The sequence below is a fragment of the Numenius arquata genome, chromosome 1 (assembly GCF_964106895.1).
Source record: "Numenius arquata chromosome 1, bNumArq3.hap1.1, whole genome shotgun sequence".
NCBI lineage: Eukaryota > Metazoa > Chordata > Aves > Charadriiformes > Scolopacidae > Numenius > Numenius arquata.
This window is the reverse complement of record NC_133576.1, coordinates 2043026-2059128: the sequence shown is the minus strand read 5'-3', so window position 1 is coordinate 2059128 and position 16103 is coordinate 2043026. Positions and strand designations below refer to the sequence as shown.

The 16103-nt window shown below is 41.4% G+C and overlaps 1 protein-coding gene across 3 annotated transcripts; it reads left to right on the top strand.

Annotated features, from left to right (window-relative positions):
• The first annotated feature begins 72 nt into the window (after positions 1–72).
• RAD51AP1 (RAD51 associated protein 1) lies at positions 73–11770 on the top strand. 3 transcript variants are annotated; one of them, XR_012463547.1, is made up of 10 exons: positions 86–112; positions 1572–1621; positions 2970–3111; positions 3912–4021; positions 4360–4434; positions 5100–5252; positions 8519–8674; positions 9564–9710; positions 10211–10378; positions 10572–11270. XR_012463547.1 is itself a non-coding variant. In XM_074160167.1 (9 exons), exons 1-9 carry the CDS (start codon positions 93–95, stop codon positions 10697–10699), a joined length of 981 nt encoding a protein of 326 aa, XP_074016268.1. In that variant the 5' UTR covers positions 73–92; the 3' UTR covers positions 10700–11770. The 3 variants fall into 3 exon arrangements, 2 of the variants coding, with proteins under 2 accessions (XP_074016268.1, XP_074016277.1); XM_074160167.1 differs by lacking the exon at positions 10211–10378 and having other exon boundaries at positions 73–112; positions 10572–11770; XM_074160176.1 differs by lacking the exons at positions 4360–4434; positions 10211–10378 and having other exon boundaries at positions 93–112; positions 9576–9710; positions 10572–11764.
• The last annotated feature ends 4333 nt before the right edge of the window (positions 11771–16103 follow it).

The window sequence follows — 16103 nt, the reverse complement described above, 5'->3', positions numbered from 1 at the left end:
ATGGCGAATCTGCCGGCAGCGCTGTCGTCACGGGCGCGTGTGCCCCGCCCCGCCCCACGCCAGCCCCGCGGCGCGCGCCGCCCGCAGCGGGGATGGCGCGGCCGGTGAGGAGGTGCGGGCGCGCGGCAGCGGTGGCGCGTGGCGAAGCGGAGGCGGTGCGGGGGGCGGGGAGGGGGGGGGGGGGGGGGGCTGTCACGGGAGGGCGAGCCGCCGCCGGCCGGTCCCGAGGGGCGCGCGGGCGCCCCGGCGGCGCTGGGTGGCGTTTCCTAGAAAGCCTTCAGGCGCGCGCGCGCCAGCCGTTGGCCGCTGAGGGGAGCGGGCGGGCCCCCTCCCTCCCTCGCCCTCACCGGACCGGACCCGACCCATCGGAGCCCCGCACCGCCAGACCGAGCGTCTCCGCGGCCTGCCGTAGCGCCGGGCCCGAGGACGGGGCTGCCCCGTCTCCCTTCCCGTTGGAGGGAAGCGCGGGGCCGACCCCCGGGTCAGGCAGCGGGGGCGGGTGTTTGCCGCGGAGGGCGTCCCTCGGGTGGGTACCGGGCTGAGGGGTGGGCTTGAGAGCGCGGCCTGTGTCCCCTCCGGGTGGGATCGCACCCGGACCGGCCGGAGCTGCGCGGGAAGCGCCTTTCAAGTGCCTGAAGAGCCACCCGGGCGGTAAATAATTTCCGTCGCAGCAGCTCTTAGGCGGCCTGAACGTGAGGAGACTACAGTGCTCCCACAGCAAGAGCAACAAAAAGCACTGTTGGTTTAAGATTTTAAAAAAATCTCGAAGCTATTTCTAAAAACCATATTGTGTACAGTAGCGCTGTTTTATATACATACATTTGAACGTGTTTTTTTTTTTTCTTGTGAAACACGATTGATCTAAAACCCAGGTGTTAGCTAGGCAAGGTGCTCAGTCTGAAAGGAGCCAGCAGTGTGCCCAGGTGGCCAAGAAGGCCAACAGCATCTTAGCCTATATCAGGAACAGCGTGGCGAGTAGGATTCGGGAGGTGACTGTCCCCCTGTACTGGGCACTGGTGAGGCCCCACCTCGAGGGCTGTGTCCAGTTTTGGCCCCCTTCAAAAAAGACATTGAGGTGCTGGAGTGGGTCCAGAGAAGGGCAATAAAGCTGGTGAGGGGTCTGGAGAACAAGTCTTGTGAGGAGAGGCTGAGGGAGCTGGGGGTGTTCAGCCTGGAGAAAAGGAGGCTGAGGGGAGACCTTCTCGCTCTCTACAACTACCTGAAAGGAGGGTGTAGAGAGGCGGGGGTCGGTCTCTTCTCCCAAGTCACAGGCGATAGGACAAGAGGAAGTGGCCTCAAGTTGCCCCAGGGGAGGTTCAGGTTGGATATTAGGAAGAATTTTTACATGGAAAGGGTTATCAAGCATTGGAATGGGCTGCCCAGGGAAGTGGTTGAGGCACCATCCCTGGAGGTGTTCAAAAGACGGGTTGACAAGGTGCTGGGGGACATGGTTTAGTGATGTTTTTTTTGTCAGAGTTAGGTTGATGGTTGGACTAGATGATCTTGAAGGTCCCTTCCAACCTAGATGATTCTATGATTCCGTCAATAGTGTATGCTTTTTTTTGCCACAGGAACAAGAAAATTGTCAATTATTCTCAGTTTGGAGATTTGGAAGATGATGGTAAGTGGCATGTTCTTGTACATGACAAAAATGCCAAGCACTCGTGTAACCACCCAAAATGCTACCACAGTGTTTTTAATTAATTAGTTCATCAAGAAGGCTATTAACTGTGTTCACTGGAAGTAATCGCAGCACAGTGTTAAATACCCTAATTCAACAAGAATATGATGGCTCCAAGCCAGAGTATAACAATAGTATGTCAGGAAACAGGTGAATACATAGTGTCTTGTTGCAGGAAAATCTCTTTCTCTCCCAGCCTCAGTTTTCGGTGGTGATTGGTGGTTCCATGTCCACCTGACTATCAGGTCACAGGATTGTAAATCAAAATGTAAAGGAGGAGTGAATCATTTGTACTTAGATCTAATGTTTCTGCTACAACTCTGTGTCTTGATGGGTTTTGGTTAAATTTTGAGTTCATTGACAAGAAGACTGGATTGCAGGCTATTTGTTTTCATGACAGTCCTCCCTTACTTCTAAGCCCCAATGGATACTGTGCGTTTTTCTTACAGAATTTTGTTGCTTTCGTGTCTTTTGGAGGGTTTTTTCCTGTGCTGTTTGCAGGATCCGGGAAACAGTTTGAATTGGTAGGAAGGGAGGGCAAAAGTAAATAATTTTTATTTTTGCTGTGAACCGTGTGGATTAATGGAGATTCTTAGTTTCAGGAGTTTAAATGTGGTGCATGAACTTTTCTTAATTTATAAGTGACCACATGTAATATTAAAGAAAAGTGTAAATTCTCAGAAACGCTAGCGAACGTGTCTAAGGTTCTCCATCACTTAGAGAATACTGAAGATTATTATTATTTTCCTTATTTTGCACTGTGATCTGCAATGTCTGCAGTTGGAAGAGAGGCAGTTTTCATGCCTTCTACTTTTCTTTTAAAAATTGGAGAAATGCATTGTATTTGGTAAGAGGCAATATGAAAATGGTAGAAAAAAGGCAGCAGATGCCATTTTTTAACGGGAGCAGTTCCCGAAACACCAGGAACTCTATAACTGTTTAATAATAGTGATTACTATTACAATTGATTGCTCTTCAGCATATCAAAAGGTGAACTTCCAGTTATTGAAAAGCTGGTAGGACATTGGACATTGAAGCTTTATTGCCATATTGGTAATAAAAATTGAAATAATTACCTCTTGAATAAAAGTATATGCAAAAGTGGTCCTGTTAAACTTTCATTTAAAATATATTCAAGAATAGTATAACTATAGTTGATGTGTTCTTTAAAAATAGAACTCATTTCAAAAAGTTTATCTTTGGTATATTTTCAGCGTGAATGACTTCTTTTGGTCACATGGAAGAACACAGCAAAACTCATTAAAGCTTCTTGCTGTTTCCCAAACAGATGAAGACTTTGCATGTATAGCTGCACCTTCAAGCAAAAAATCCAGAACACAGCTCAAGGATCCAAAGAAGGAGAAAAAAGAGAAGCAAAAAAAGGCACACACTGAATTGACTCCGTCACAAAAACAGACACCTAGTAAAAGGTAAGAAATGTTGAAATGTGGTCAACTCTGTATAAAGCTGGATTCCAATAATAATATTCGTTTTTTCTTTTTCCGCCTTGAATTTTAAGCAGCTGAGAATAAACAACTAACATATTAGTGCGATAAAGATTTTCAGCCTTATTGGTATCGTTGCAAATCGGGGATAACGTAATTATGCATAGAGTCAGGAAAACTTTACTGAGTTTGTTAGTGAGCTGTGTTTATTTTGTTGCGGCTCTAAAAAACTCCAGCAAGCGGCCTGCGTAGATGCAGAAGCAGGTTTGCATGTCGGATCTTTTCTTGATATCTCTACGGTGCAAAATATCTTAACAATTCTGAGATACGTAAGGACTCCTAAAACTGAGAAATATAAAGCCAAGTTGAACTCTTTAAAAAAGAACGTATTTAAATCTTGATGGAAAATACAAAGGCAATGACAATGAAAAAAGAAATCTGATTATTTTGGTAGTAAAGTGGTGTATAAATATTACATTTCAATGTGGTGTTTCAAGCAAATGTAATCACTTCTTCCTGTGATAATACCAGTTATTAGTTCATCTATATATACAGTGTTTTACAATCATAATACTTCTAAGTATAGTGTGCTTTAATTACTAGTGTGTACTTTGCCTAAACATTTCAGGAGGTAATATTCATAATATGATACGCTATAAGTATGTATTGAAATGTTAATCTCTGTACAAGTATTTGAATTTTTAAAAGTTCAGTGAGTCAGAAATAGATCTGTAACACTTGTGTCATTGTTTTACTATTTAGCATGTTTGGTGTTTTTTTTCCAGGATATCCTTGGATGACAAACTTTATCAAAGAGATTTGGAAGTTGCCTTAGCCTTATCCATCAAAGAAAAATCTGAAAATATCCTTGAGGTGCAAAATTCAGAAGAACAAGGTTATTTTACAGTCCAAGCAACACTCTATTTCTATGTAGTGAATTTGAACATGACAATTTATTTTACAGTGAAATAGGTTGAAAGTCATGTTTTATTTCAATATATCATGGTAAGGAAATGAGATTTTGTAGGTATTGCCTGCGTTCTTATGTTCTTGTATTTTTCTGTGAGAAAAATAACTCTTCTATAAGATCTTCCAAACATATAGTTTGATTAGAGACAGATAAAAACGTTAGCTATTTTCATTTTTTAATATCTTGACTTTTTATAATGTGGTTTTTGTATGCTAATATTTTGTATTATTTATTTATTGTTTATTTTCTGAATTCTAAACCAGGTAAGAATATTGAATCAGAAAATGTACACAGGAGACCCCCTTTTTCCAACTGCAGTGTAGACAGTGAACTTTTGGGTAAGTTGCTCTCATACTCTGTTTTTTCAGAAATAGCATTTCAAGATACATTTAAGTAGCTTACCTCTCCTTTGTTTTCATTGGTTTCTGGTTTTCATTTATGTGGAAAAAAGAGTCTTTATCTTAAATAAAGACTGAAGGATGAAGGGTGCATTAATTTTTTCATTAAAAATTCGGTTCCAGTCTTAAAATAGGAAGACCTGTGTATTGCTGAATGAGATTGGTACAGAGCAGTAAAAGTTAGTCGGAAAAAGCAACAGACGTGATGGTTTTAGGTGCTGAGTTTATTTACTTCGAGAAGCTACACTTACCCTCCTGTCCTTCATGGGTCCATAATGCCTAAGCATCAAATAAACATGACCAAAAACATTTGCTGTGCCATTAGAAACTTTTTCAGTTTTCCAGTTTTATTTTTGGTCTTCTGTCTGGTTTTTAGCTTGATTACACATAAATATTGATAACTTTCACAACCAAAAAGTACAATTTGGTCAGTTAAAAGAGTAAAACGAGAATCACCTGAAAACAAGTGCCAACGATAGGCTTCCGTATACTATACTTCAAAATCCCAAAAATGAATTCTGGGGACTCAAATACCTGCTTCTTTTTGAGAAGAAGAATAGATTTACTGTGAATTTGAATTAATTAGACCACCTTCTGTTTTTTAGGTCTCAATCGTGTTATGGATGATGATGTACCTAGGGGTGACGGTAGGCAAAGGACAGCAGCACCAAAAGTTTCAGCACATCAGAAGAAGTTACTGACTGTTGACAGTAATGACGGAGAGCGCGCTACTGACTCTGAGCCAGAGTGTGTACCCAGTAAGTCCTTCTCTATAAAAACCCTCTCCTTTAAATGTGCTGCCTTACACTTAGTTCGTATTTTCAGTGAAACGTGTACTGCATCTACTGTATCTTCCCTCCTCCCCCTTACTGAAGCATTATCTTTCAATACTAGTGGCATCTCAATTGCACGTTGACTCTAAATCTAAACATTGGATCTTATTCGTACACATTCCCCAAACTGGCAAAAGTGATACTGGCTTCTCTTCATTCGCTGCAGTAAGTCAGAACAAACTTTTTCTACCTGCTTTGTCCAGGAAAGTTTTGTCTCTTTAAAGAGCCTCTGTTCTCTTTCCCAGTTGTTTTCTAGGGTTTTTGTCAAAAACAGTGACTCTGGAGTAGCATCAGGTGTTGGTGTTTTCAATATTGGCTTTGTTTAAGCTTATCTAAAACAATAAGTAGCCTCCTTTCTTTCCTTCCTCCAATTCTCAACTCTTAGAAAAACGTGCTGCATCTCATTGGAGGTCAGCCTAGCCTCATACTGTGTTTCTGGTAGCAGCCTAGTATTGAATGCCTGCAGAATATGATCATAGAATCATAGAATGGTTCGGGTTGGAAGGGATCTTAAAGATCATCGAGGTCCAACCCCCCTGCCATGGGCAGGGACAACTCCCACTAGACCAGCTTGCTTAAAGCCCCATCCAGCCTGGCCTTGGACACCTCCAGGGATGGGGCATCCACAACTTCTCTGGGCAACCCGTTCCAGGGTCTCACCACCCTCATAATGAAAAACTTCTTCCTAATATCTAATCTAAATCTCTCCTCTTTCAGTTTAAAACCATTACCCCTCATCCTATCGCTACACTCCCTGATAAAGAGTCCCTCCCCATCTCTCCTGTAGGCCCCTTTTACGTACTGGAAGGCTGTATAACGTCTCCCCGGAGCCTTGTCTTCTCCGGGCTGAACAACCCCAACTCTCCCAGCCTGTCTTCATAGGAGAGGTGCTCCAGCCCTCTGATCGTCTTTATGGCCCTTCTCTGGACCTGCTCGAACATGTCCATGTCCTTCTTACATTGGGGGGCTCCAGAGCTGGATGCAGTACTCCAGGTGATGTCTCACGAGAACAGAGTTGAGGGGCAGAATCACCTCCCTTGACCTGTTGGCCGTGTTTCTTTGGATGCAGCCCAGGATTTGGTTGGCTTTCTGGGCTACAAGTGCACATTGCAGTCTTGTGTTGAGCTTCTTGTTCACCAGCACCCCCAAGTCCTTCTCCTCAGGGCTATTCTCAATCCATTCTCTTCCCAGCCTGTATTTGCACTTTGGATTGTCCTGATCCACATGCAGGACCTTCCACTTGGCCTTGTTGAACTTCATGAGGTTTGCACGGGCCCACCTCTCAAGCCTGTCCAGGTCCCTCTGGATGGCATCCCTTCCCTCCAGCGTGTTGACCGTGCCAGACAGCTTGGTGTCGTTGGCAAACTTGCTGAGGGTGCACTCTATCCCACTGTCCATGTCGCCAGCAAAGGTGTTAAACAGCACTGGTCCCAGTAGTGACCCCTGAGGAGCACCACTCATCACTGGCTTCCACTTGGACATTGAGCCGTTGACCGCAACCCTTTGACTGCGGCCATCCAGCCAGTTCCTTATCTACTGAGTGGTCCATCTGTCAAATTCATGTCTCTCCAAATTTGAGACCAGGATGTCATGTGGGACAGTATCAAATGCTTTGCACAAGTCCAGTAGATGATGTCAGTTGCTCTTCTGTTATCCACCAACGCTGTAACCCATCATAGAAGGCCACCAAATTTATCAGACACATTTTGCCTTTAGTGAATTCATGTTGGCTCTCGCTGATCACCTCCTTGTTTTCCATGTGTCTTAGCAGAGTTTCCAGGAGGATCTGCTCCATGATCTTGCCAGGGTCAGGGGTGAGACTGACTGGCCTGTAGTTCCCTGGCTCTTCCTTTATTCCCATTTTGAAAATGGGGGTTATATTTAACCTTTTCCAGTGGGAATTTCACCAGCCTGCCACAACTTCTCAGATATGATGATTGGTGGCTTAGCAACTTCATACGGCAGTTCCCTCTGGATCCGCAGATGTATCTCATCAAGTCCCCTGGATTTGTGCACATTCAGGTTCCTCATAGTGCCTTGAACCTGATCTTCTCCGGCAGTGGGCAGTTCTTCATTCTCCCAGTCCCGGCCTTTGCCTTCTGCGACTTGGACATTATGGCTAGAGCACCTGCTGGTGAGGCAAAAAAGTCACTGAGTACCTCAGCTTTCTCCATATCCCTGGGTAACCAGGTCTCCTGTTTCCTTCTGGAGAGGCCCACATTTTCTCTAGTCTTCCTTTTATCACTGACATACCTGTAGAAGCTTTTCTTGTTGCCCATGATGTCCCTGGCCAGGGATCGTTCTGTCTGGGCTTTAGCTTCCCTGACCTGATTCCTGGCTGCTTGGACAGTTTCTCTGTATTCCTCTTAGGCTACCTGTCCTTGTTTCCACCCTCTGTAGGTTTCCTTTTTGTGTTTGAATTTGTCCAGGACCTCCTTGTTCATCCATGCAGGCCTCCTGGTGGTTTTGCCTGGCTTCCTCTTTGTTGGGATGCATTGCTCCTGAGCGTGGAGGAGGTGACTCTTGAATATTAACCAGCTTTCTTGGGCCCCTCTTCCCTCCAGGGCTTGTTCCCATGCTACTCTGCCAAGCAGATCCCTGAAGAGGTCAAGGTCTGCTCTCCTGAAGGCCAGGGCAGTTAGCTTGCTGTGCACCGTCCTCACTGCCTTAAGGGTCTTGAACTTCACCATTTCATGGTCCCTGCAGCCAAGGTTGCCCTTGAGCTTCACATTTCCCACCAGCCCCTCCTTGTTGGTGAGAACAAGGTCCATCATAGCACCTCTCCTTGTAGACTCCTCTATCACTTGGAGAAGGAAGTTATCATCAAAGCATTCCAGGAACCTCCTGGATTGCTTATGCCTTGCTGTGTTGTTCCTCCAACAGATACCAGGGTGGTTGAACTTCCCTATGAGGACCAGGGAATACCTGTAATTCTGCTGTTAAAATCATTATTGTATGCAGTTTATACCAGCGCATTCCATTATTAAAGTACAAAGCAAGAATTCTGTAAATACATAATGTTTTATGGAGGCTATTTCTTTCTCAGTTCAGCATATAAATATGTGCAAATTTGCTTTACTATATCCTTAAGACATCCTGGTTCTTTACGTCCAGAATGTGATTAGAAGGTCCTGGAATAACAGTAAATTGCATTTCCTGTAAAGAGATGACATCCCTTTTCCTTGCTGTAGGTGAGGATTCAGAAGAAGATTCAGATTATAGTGAAGGTGATGATGAAGACTTTGCGATGGAAAAGAAAAAAGCCAAAGGAAATAAAAAGAAAGCCAGACAAAAGATGCCAGCTGAAAGACAGAAGAAGAATCTCAAGTCCAAGATTAATACTACAGGTACCGTGAATTTGAAATAGGCTTCTTTATAATAAAAGTTCCTTTTATTTTCACTGAAGGATTAGATAAATTGGGCTGACAAACTGACTATGCAGGGTTATGATGAAAATTACTATATGCAGAGCAAAGGTAGGAGAGTAGAAAAAAATCCTGAAAGAAAAAACGCTTGATAGTAAACTAACACCCCTTACAATAAAAGCAGACAAAAGTGAATAGACTGAGTTAATTTCTTTTTATATACCTGTATCTAGCTTTTAAGAAAAAGTTAAATAACAATGAGTGATCTGAGAATTTATTTTTTTTAAATTATAATCTCAGAGCCTCCTCTTGCAGTTGCATTCATAAATTTTTAATTCAAGGACGGCTAAATAATGCTAGTTCTACTAACCACTTGGCAAAAAATACTAGATATCCTTGCCCTTCGGGGTTATTTGTTCACTGTGTTGCTACACAATTTACTTTAAATAGCTTAAAAAAATTCTTAGCACAGTGTTAATCTTGTGTCTGACTTGGTAATGTGTTTTAATTTTGGGCCTCAGTTTACATCATGTAATTTAGTTTAAAACTAGTTTTAGTTATGCCAAGGAATGGTTTGCTTTGTGTAGCTGACAGAAGAATCTTCCCTCTTAGAAATTCCATATCTGTCAGGTAGTATCTTTTTTCAAGAGAAAATTGTTACACTGCTTATTTTCAAACCAGGATAGAAATTTCAGAGTATAACAGGACTGACTGTATAAATACATACTGTTAAAGATAAATCTAGTAACATATTTATTATTTCACCCAATGCAGAGAGCTCATGCTGTACAGTGATCTATCATCTTATGCAGTGTGATGATTTCTCTGCTAAAGAGTATCTTTCTAAGGTCGCTTTTATTTTCCAACGAAGTGTCCCCTGTAGTTTCTCCTTCACGGATAACGGAACAAAAATCTGAGGCGACACAAAAGGAGATGTCCAGTACTTCAGAACCAGTTGGGAGACCTTTACATACATCAAGTCCTGTAACATACAAGAAGCCTAAATGGATACCACCAGGTAACTATAAACAGCTACACTAGTTGACTTAAGTTTTTAGCAATCTCTCCTAAAAGCAAACAAATAAACAGTATTTCAGAAAAATTACTGCCCTCTTATAATGAAAGGTATTCTTTTGACCTTAGACTTGCAAAAATAGAAAACCTATCTCCCTGCTTCTTTCCCTCTTACAGCTTATTCTTACTTTATATGCGGAGGTTAATATTTTCCAGAGTGTGGATCAAATCTTAGTCAAGAGATTGTCTTGTGGCTGTTTCTCTGTTGTTAAGAGCTTTCTTTATCTCTGGTATGTTCTGCATTGTTACCTATTATAAAGAAATAGTATTAGAAAAATGTTGGCGTGTTTTAGTTGCTTTAGTAAAGCAAATGCATATAAGCTTTTACTTTCTTAAAGTGTTGGAGCATGCGGCTGCCGACTCCTGCCTCTTACTTTGATTTTCCTTCACGTTTACTATTCTTTTCTGTACACATTTCTTTCTTTTTGGCTCCTTTCTCTCAAGTCTTATTTTCCCACTTGGAATTGTGTTCAGTTGGGTGATTCTCTGTGGAGCACCTGAAAAGGCACAGTACACTGGGAACAGTTTTTATGTGCTTGTCCAGTGTGTTGCTGGTTACTTAAAGCTGTGCACCATACCTGCTGCATTGGCTCCCAAACAGATTGATTCCCGGTAAGTATGCTGATTTTCGTGTGCTTCTGTGGTATGTTGTTCAGACCTTTTTGCACTATCTTTAGAGTACTTTTTTGTGCTGCTATAAAAACTACTTGTTATAAAAGTAGTATATACTGTTATAAAAACAGCTTTATGATTACTTTTTTCCCCTCTTCTTACACCTTCTTTTTGTTTTAAAATTTATTTTCAGCTGCATCAGGAAGCAGTAATAACGCTATGAAATACGTTTCAGTTAAGTCACCTACTCAGTGTCTTAGGCTCGGCCTCTCCAGACTAGCAAGAGTCAAACCACTGCATCCCAGTGCTACCAGCAGTTAAGCGGTCAGTGACAAGGTGCCACGTGAAGGAAAAGACTTTGGAAAGTGTTTTGCATATAAATACAGGGTGGGCAGCAAAAGCTTCATGGCATCATCTGTTCTGGAGGACTGTTGTTCATGTACGTGTCTAATACTATAATGACGTTGTATTTTCCAGAGTGCTAGGCATCTTAAGTGCTACTGAATAGTATTATTTAATTAAGGTGACACCTGGATCACCAGCTCTTTGATTTATTATACTCAGAGATGTGGGTTTGTGATAATTTTAATTCTCTGATATCTAAACTCTTGGCATTAAAATAGTCTAGACAGCTCTATGTCAGTTATAGAATTTGATATCTCAAATGGATTCTTAACACAAGTGAAAGTCACAGTTTAAAAAACAATTCTTGCAAGTGTTAAGTTATCACTTCCCACCCCCTTTTTGGAAAGTTTGTCACCACTCTCTCAAAATCTGTTAACGTTTGCATATTTTTATGTGGATTTTAATGAATTTTTATGTATTATAGATATAATTGTTTTTTAGAATGTTGTATTTTTAAAAAAGCTAAAATAAAATACTTTATATAATCATATTATAATCATATTAATTGACTTTATTCATTTTGAAAATCACTTCTAAATTTTGGCTACCGTCTGGCAAATATTTCTGCATGTGCATACTCTTGTTGGAAGTCAGCAGCATTAGTCAGGCTCAGATGGTGAGGATTTTGCTTTGAGCTCCTTAGTCTTCATTGAAGACCGTGATACCATGCAGAGTTAGCGGATTGAAGCGATGGTTACTGAGTAACGAGACTGAGCTTTCAAACTTATTAGTCCACGATGTAAGCAATTTCCAATCTAAGCATATTGACTATGTCAGATGACACAGGGGATGCATTTGTCCCTGTGTTACTTAAAGGTCATGACTGAGTGAATTGCATTAACAAAGGAATATATAGCCCTCTTCAGAGTAATTACACAGACAAAAGTGTGGTCCTGCCTAAAGTAAAACTATGGTACGACAAATCACTTTTTAACTTTATAGTACTTATATTGTTAAAACAAGATACTAATAAATGCCTGTTTATTCGAAGCAATATGCATATTACTTTATGGAAGGAGTGAGAAGAAATCTGTGGCTGAAAATCTGTTTCTCAGAAACAAAGAAACATCGGCATTGTGACATACAATCTCGCATCATCCACGTTTTGGATGCCTGACTCCTGGCATGGAATCCCGTAGCCCTGAGTGAAGTGTGCTCCAGTGAGCTGGAGGGGAGTTAAGGAGTGGAGGCACGCGCCTGTTCTCTCTGGTGCTTGTCTGACTCGTTCGTGAGTTACCTTAGCTTGCTAAAGTGCCACATCAAAAAACCAGAAGTTTGCAGCAGGTTGCCGTCAGACAAGCTTGAAACTGTTCCCAAACAAACGTAAAGCAGGAGTACCCACAGGAGGAAAGGTGGGTATCCAAGAATAACGCTTGCGACAACTTGCATGTAATACGTATGTTATGTTCTTTCCTTAATTCCTTTTCTTTGTGCTTACATAGCCCCTTTCTGAAGTGTGCAGTGGATAACAAGCTGCAGCAGAACAGGAAGCACAGGGAGCTTGGGCTTACATAATTTCCAGTCTGTCCCCTGTCCTTGAGCCCCTCCTTAAGTTTGTGTGGGTTTCCGGTTCATGAGGATTTTCCAGTATTTCTCTACATATTTTTTTTTTTTTTTTCTCTGAGGGAAGATTCCAGATAGACAATTAGAAAAAATGTCTTTGAAAGGGACGTAGTAAATGTTTTCAATTGTTTGTTTCAAAGCTGCTGTGTACCTGACCCGAAGAAAACAGATCTTGCTGGTAGGTGCAGGTTATTTTTATAAAAGATGACTTCTTTTGTGTCTTAGGTTATTAAAGGACGTGAACAAAAGCAGTCAAATTGATTTAGGGGCTGTAATTGCTGCAGTAATTATTCTCTTCTGCTAGTAACAGAGAGGTTGTCTGTGTTTCAACCAGCAACCAGCTGCTTTCAACCTTGGAAAATTAATTTTTTTCTGAAAATAACGTTTACGGTTCTCTCATTGCTCTGAATTTGAAACAACTCTACGTACAATACTATGAGTAGGTACCCTGTCCAATCTAGAGATCACCTCTTGCTTCAGAGCAGCAGAGGAGTTTTCCAGCATTGACCGTGGCTGCGGGTATTCCTAGAGATGGAACCAGCCGCACAGTAGCTGCAAGCTGCCTTCGCACGGCTGCGTGAGCCGTGCCCACGGGGACACAGGTTGGTCACACAGAACAGGGCTGCGGCACAAAAACACTCCGCAGAATTCCACCAGCCTGAAGACACTGTGCTCCAAGACTGGGTACGTGGGCTTGGTCTGAGGCACGCTTAAAAAGAAAAACAGTTAAAAATGGCTGAAATTGAAGGACGCGGCTGCGTAAAATTGCTTCGAATATTCATAAAGCAGATTTATGTACCTCCAGGCATTCAACGTCATCAGTGCATCTCTCGCTTCCTACTCTTTTTAAGGGTACTGATAATGCCATAAAAAAAAAAAAAGAGGAGGAAAGCGCCGGAGAAGCAAGGCCAGCAGAAACCTACAATGCAAAAGTATGGTGGGCTGGTGGGATAAATCTTGGGTGTCCTGGGGGGACACCTGCAGCACCTCTTCACTCTCTGTCCCGCAGAGACTCACTCTCTTTTTAGACATTTTCCCAGATTGACTGGGCATTTCACCGACGACATGTCTCTCCGCATAAAGACCCGTGAATGACAGCTTGGCAGTCGATTGTTTTGGCACAGAAGTTCTTAAGAACTGCTGGTTCAGCAGTACCTTTTAATGCATTAAGGTTTAGACTTTGGATTTGATATTCCTGATAATAAATGCAGAGCATTATTTAAAGGAGAATATTCAAATAGAACGTAAAGCAAGAGCAGAGCTCGGCCTTCCTGATTTGGTTGAACGCAAGGTTTCAGAAGATGCTGAACAGACGTGGATTTGGAACCTCCAGCATCAGAATGGAGTAGAATAGAAAATTAGAATAGAAAATTTAGAATAGAATAGAATAGAATAGAATAGAATAGAATAGAATAGAATAGGAATAGGAATATACTCCTTCAATTGGAAGGGACCTACAATCATCATCTAGTCCAACTGCCTGACCACTTCAGGCCTGAACAAAAGTTAAAGCATATTGTTAAAGGCATTGTCCAAATGCCTCTTAAAACACTGCCAGGCATGGGGCTAAGGAAACGGGCACTGTATTTATGAAGCCCGGATTTTTGCACTCATTTTGAATTCCTCTGGGGTGTTGAGAGAACAGCTGAGATAACATGGTCACAGGTGATTATTTCTCTGGTGTTGAAATATCAGAGATTTTGATTTGGAAGAATAAGAAGTCGTCTTCAAAATAGAGTTTTATCAGTGTTGTGAATATGATTTTTTTTTCTTCATCCTGGTTTTCTAGTCTATATACAAAGGTAAAAAATGACATAAAACAACAAATGTAACATTAAGAAAAATAAATAAAACAAAATCATTGTATACAATTAGAATTGAGGGAGTTGGGGACAGATAAATAATTGGCTGTAGGGACTGCTGAATTGTAAATGAGTGTAATAGATTATACAGCGTGCAAGTAATCTTCATGGTAAAAGCTGTTGTTTAGTGTTTGAGGTGCTTACATTTTTCTAGTAGAGTATTCCCCGTGAGAAAGCTTTTCAGTAGTGGTAATGAGATGAGATCTTCCAGTTTTTCATATAGCCCGGTGGGCTTGTTACACTGTCCTGCATCTCCAGGTGTAAACCGATCTCTTCAGACTCGGTAGAGCTGGAGTCTAATCACGTTACCGTGTTGTTTGAATCTCTCTATGAAGCGTAATTATTCCTATTCTGCAAAATTTTATTAACCAACTCGTGGATATTGTCTTAATACAGTTTTATCAGTCTGAGTTTTTCCTTTCTGTTTCTCGTTCTTGTCCTCCTGTTTCTGGTAACATACCTGGGAAGCAACATGTGAGAATATCAAAATTTTGCTGCTGAGAAATTACTGCAGCTTAACTGAGCAGCACCTTTTATTGAGCAATCACTTCTGCTCTTTAGCGTTATCTTCTAGAATATGGTATGTGCAGAGGAGGGTATGTATCAAATCTCTATGAAATACGAAGAATCGCTAGCTACCACTAAATACTTAGTCAAGTACACGTGCTGCTACCATCATCCTTAATCCCTGCCCTCCCTCCGTTGATGGCTTCACTGATTCTTGCAGATTTGTTCTTTATTTGCTGTTGATATATTACCAATCATGTTACCGTCCTAAGACAAAAATCACTATTTCAACTTCCATTATTTCTGAAGAAAAAAAAAAAAAGAAAAAATAATTTACTTTTGATTCAGAAGCTCTCAACTTGTGAATAATTCATTATATGATTATATGACCGGGCCCTCATTTCCCTAGTGCGTATTGGTTGTTCTCAGATACTCCGGTAATGTGACATTCTGTATCTGTTGAGTAGCTGAATAATACAGGTGTAAATACTTGCTCAGAGCCACGGGATTTTTAATAAGGGAAACAAACCTTCTCCTATTATTTTTGCAACAGGAACAAGGGTGCCCAAAAGCCATTTCCTGAGATCAGTTGCATCAGGAATTCCGTGCAGCTCCGTGGGCTGCTCTTCCCTAAAATACTCTTTAATTTTTGACAGAGGGTTTGGGTATAAGTTACAAGATGCGCTATCTCTAAGCAGATAAATGTCACCTGTCTTTCATGTTTGATCACTTTTGTTGTCTCAACTTTCTTTTACCCAACAGACTAGTAACCTATCAGTGCAAACCACAAAGATGAAAAACCAACGTTACCACTTCCTGTGATCCTCTCTGCAGAAACCAGCTCTTTGCATTTTAAAACAGTTTGTCCTGCTACTTCAAAGAATTACTGGTCTGTCGCTACTCATGTGTGGCATCGTTCTCTTGAGAGGAAGCCAAAAAGCTATGAAAAAAACCAGATGCTCTTTGAATTAAGGCTGTTTCTGCTGTGCTGAGTCTTTCGCTCTTCCCACACTCAATAGTCACGATACTTGTGTACATTTTAAACAAAAACTTAGAGCATGTGTTGTTCCCATACATTTGGGATATTGAAAATCTGAAATTTCATTTTCGTAATTTTCTTTTTCCCACTGTTTGTTTTTTATTTTAATTGCTTTTGTCTATAATCTCTAAAAAGTTAAAGATTAACTTTCCCTAGACTTGACTGAATAAGAACACGAAAGGACTTAAAGCTTGACTAATTGGCATTGAGTTGTAAAGGACAGAAGCTACATGTTCCTTAGTGTATTTAAGCTTCTCTCTATTTAATGCTCGGGCATCTCAGTTCTTCTCACCAAATTCTTTTTCATAATTACAATCCTTGGGGCCAAGGCAATCATATTTATGGTGTC

Coding starts and splice junctions, on each gene's coding strand:
- RAD51AP1 (XM_074160167.1), top strand. CDS start 93: ATGGCGCGGCCGGTGAGGAG. Junction 1,622..2,969: donor TGGAGATTTGGAAGATGATG/GTAAGTGGCATG, acceptor TTTCCCAAACAG/ATGAAGACTTTGCATGTATA. Junction 8,675..9,563: donor GTCCAAGATTAATACTACAG/GTACCGTGAATT, acceptor TTTCCAACGAAG/TGTCCCCTGTAGTTTCTCCT.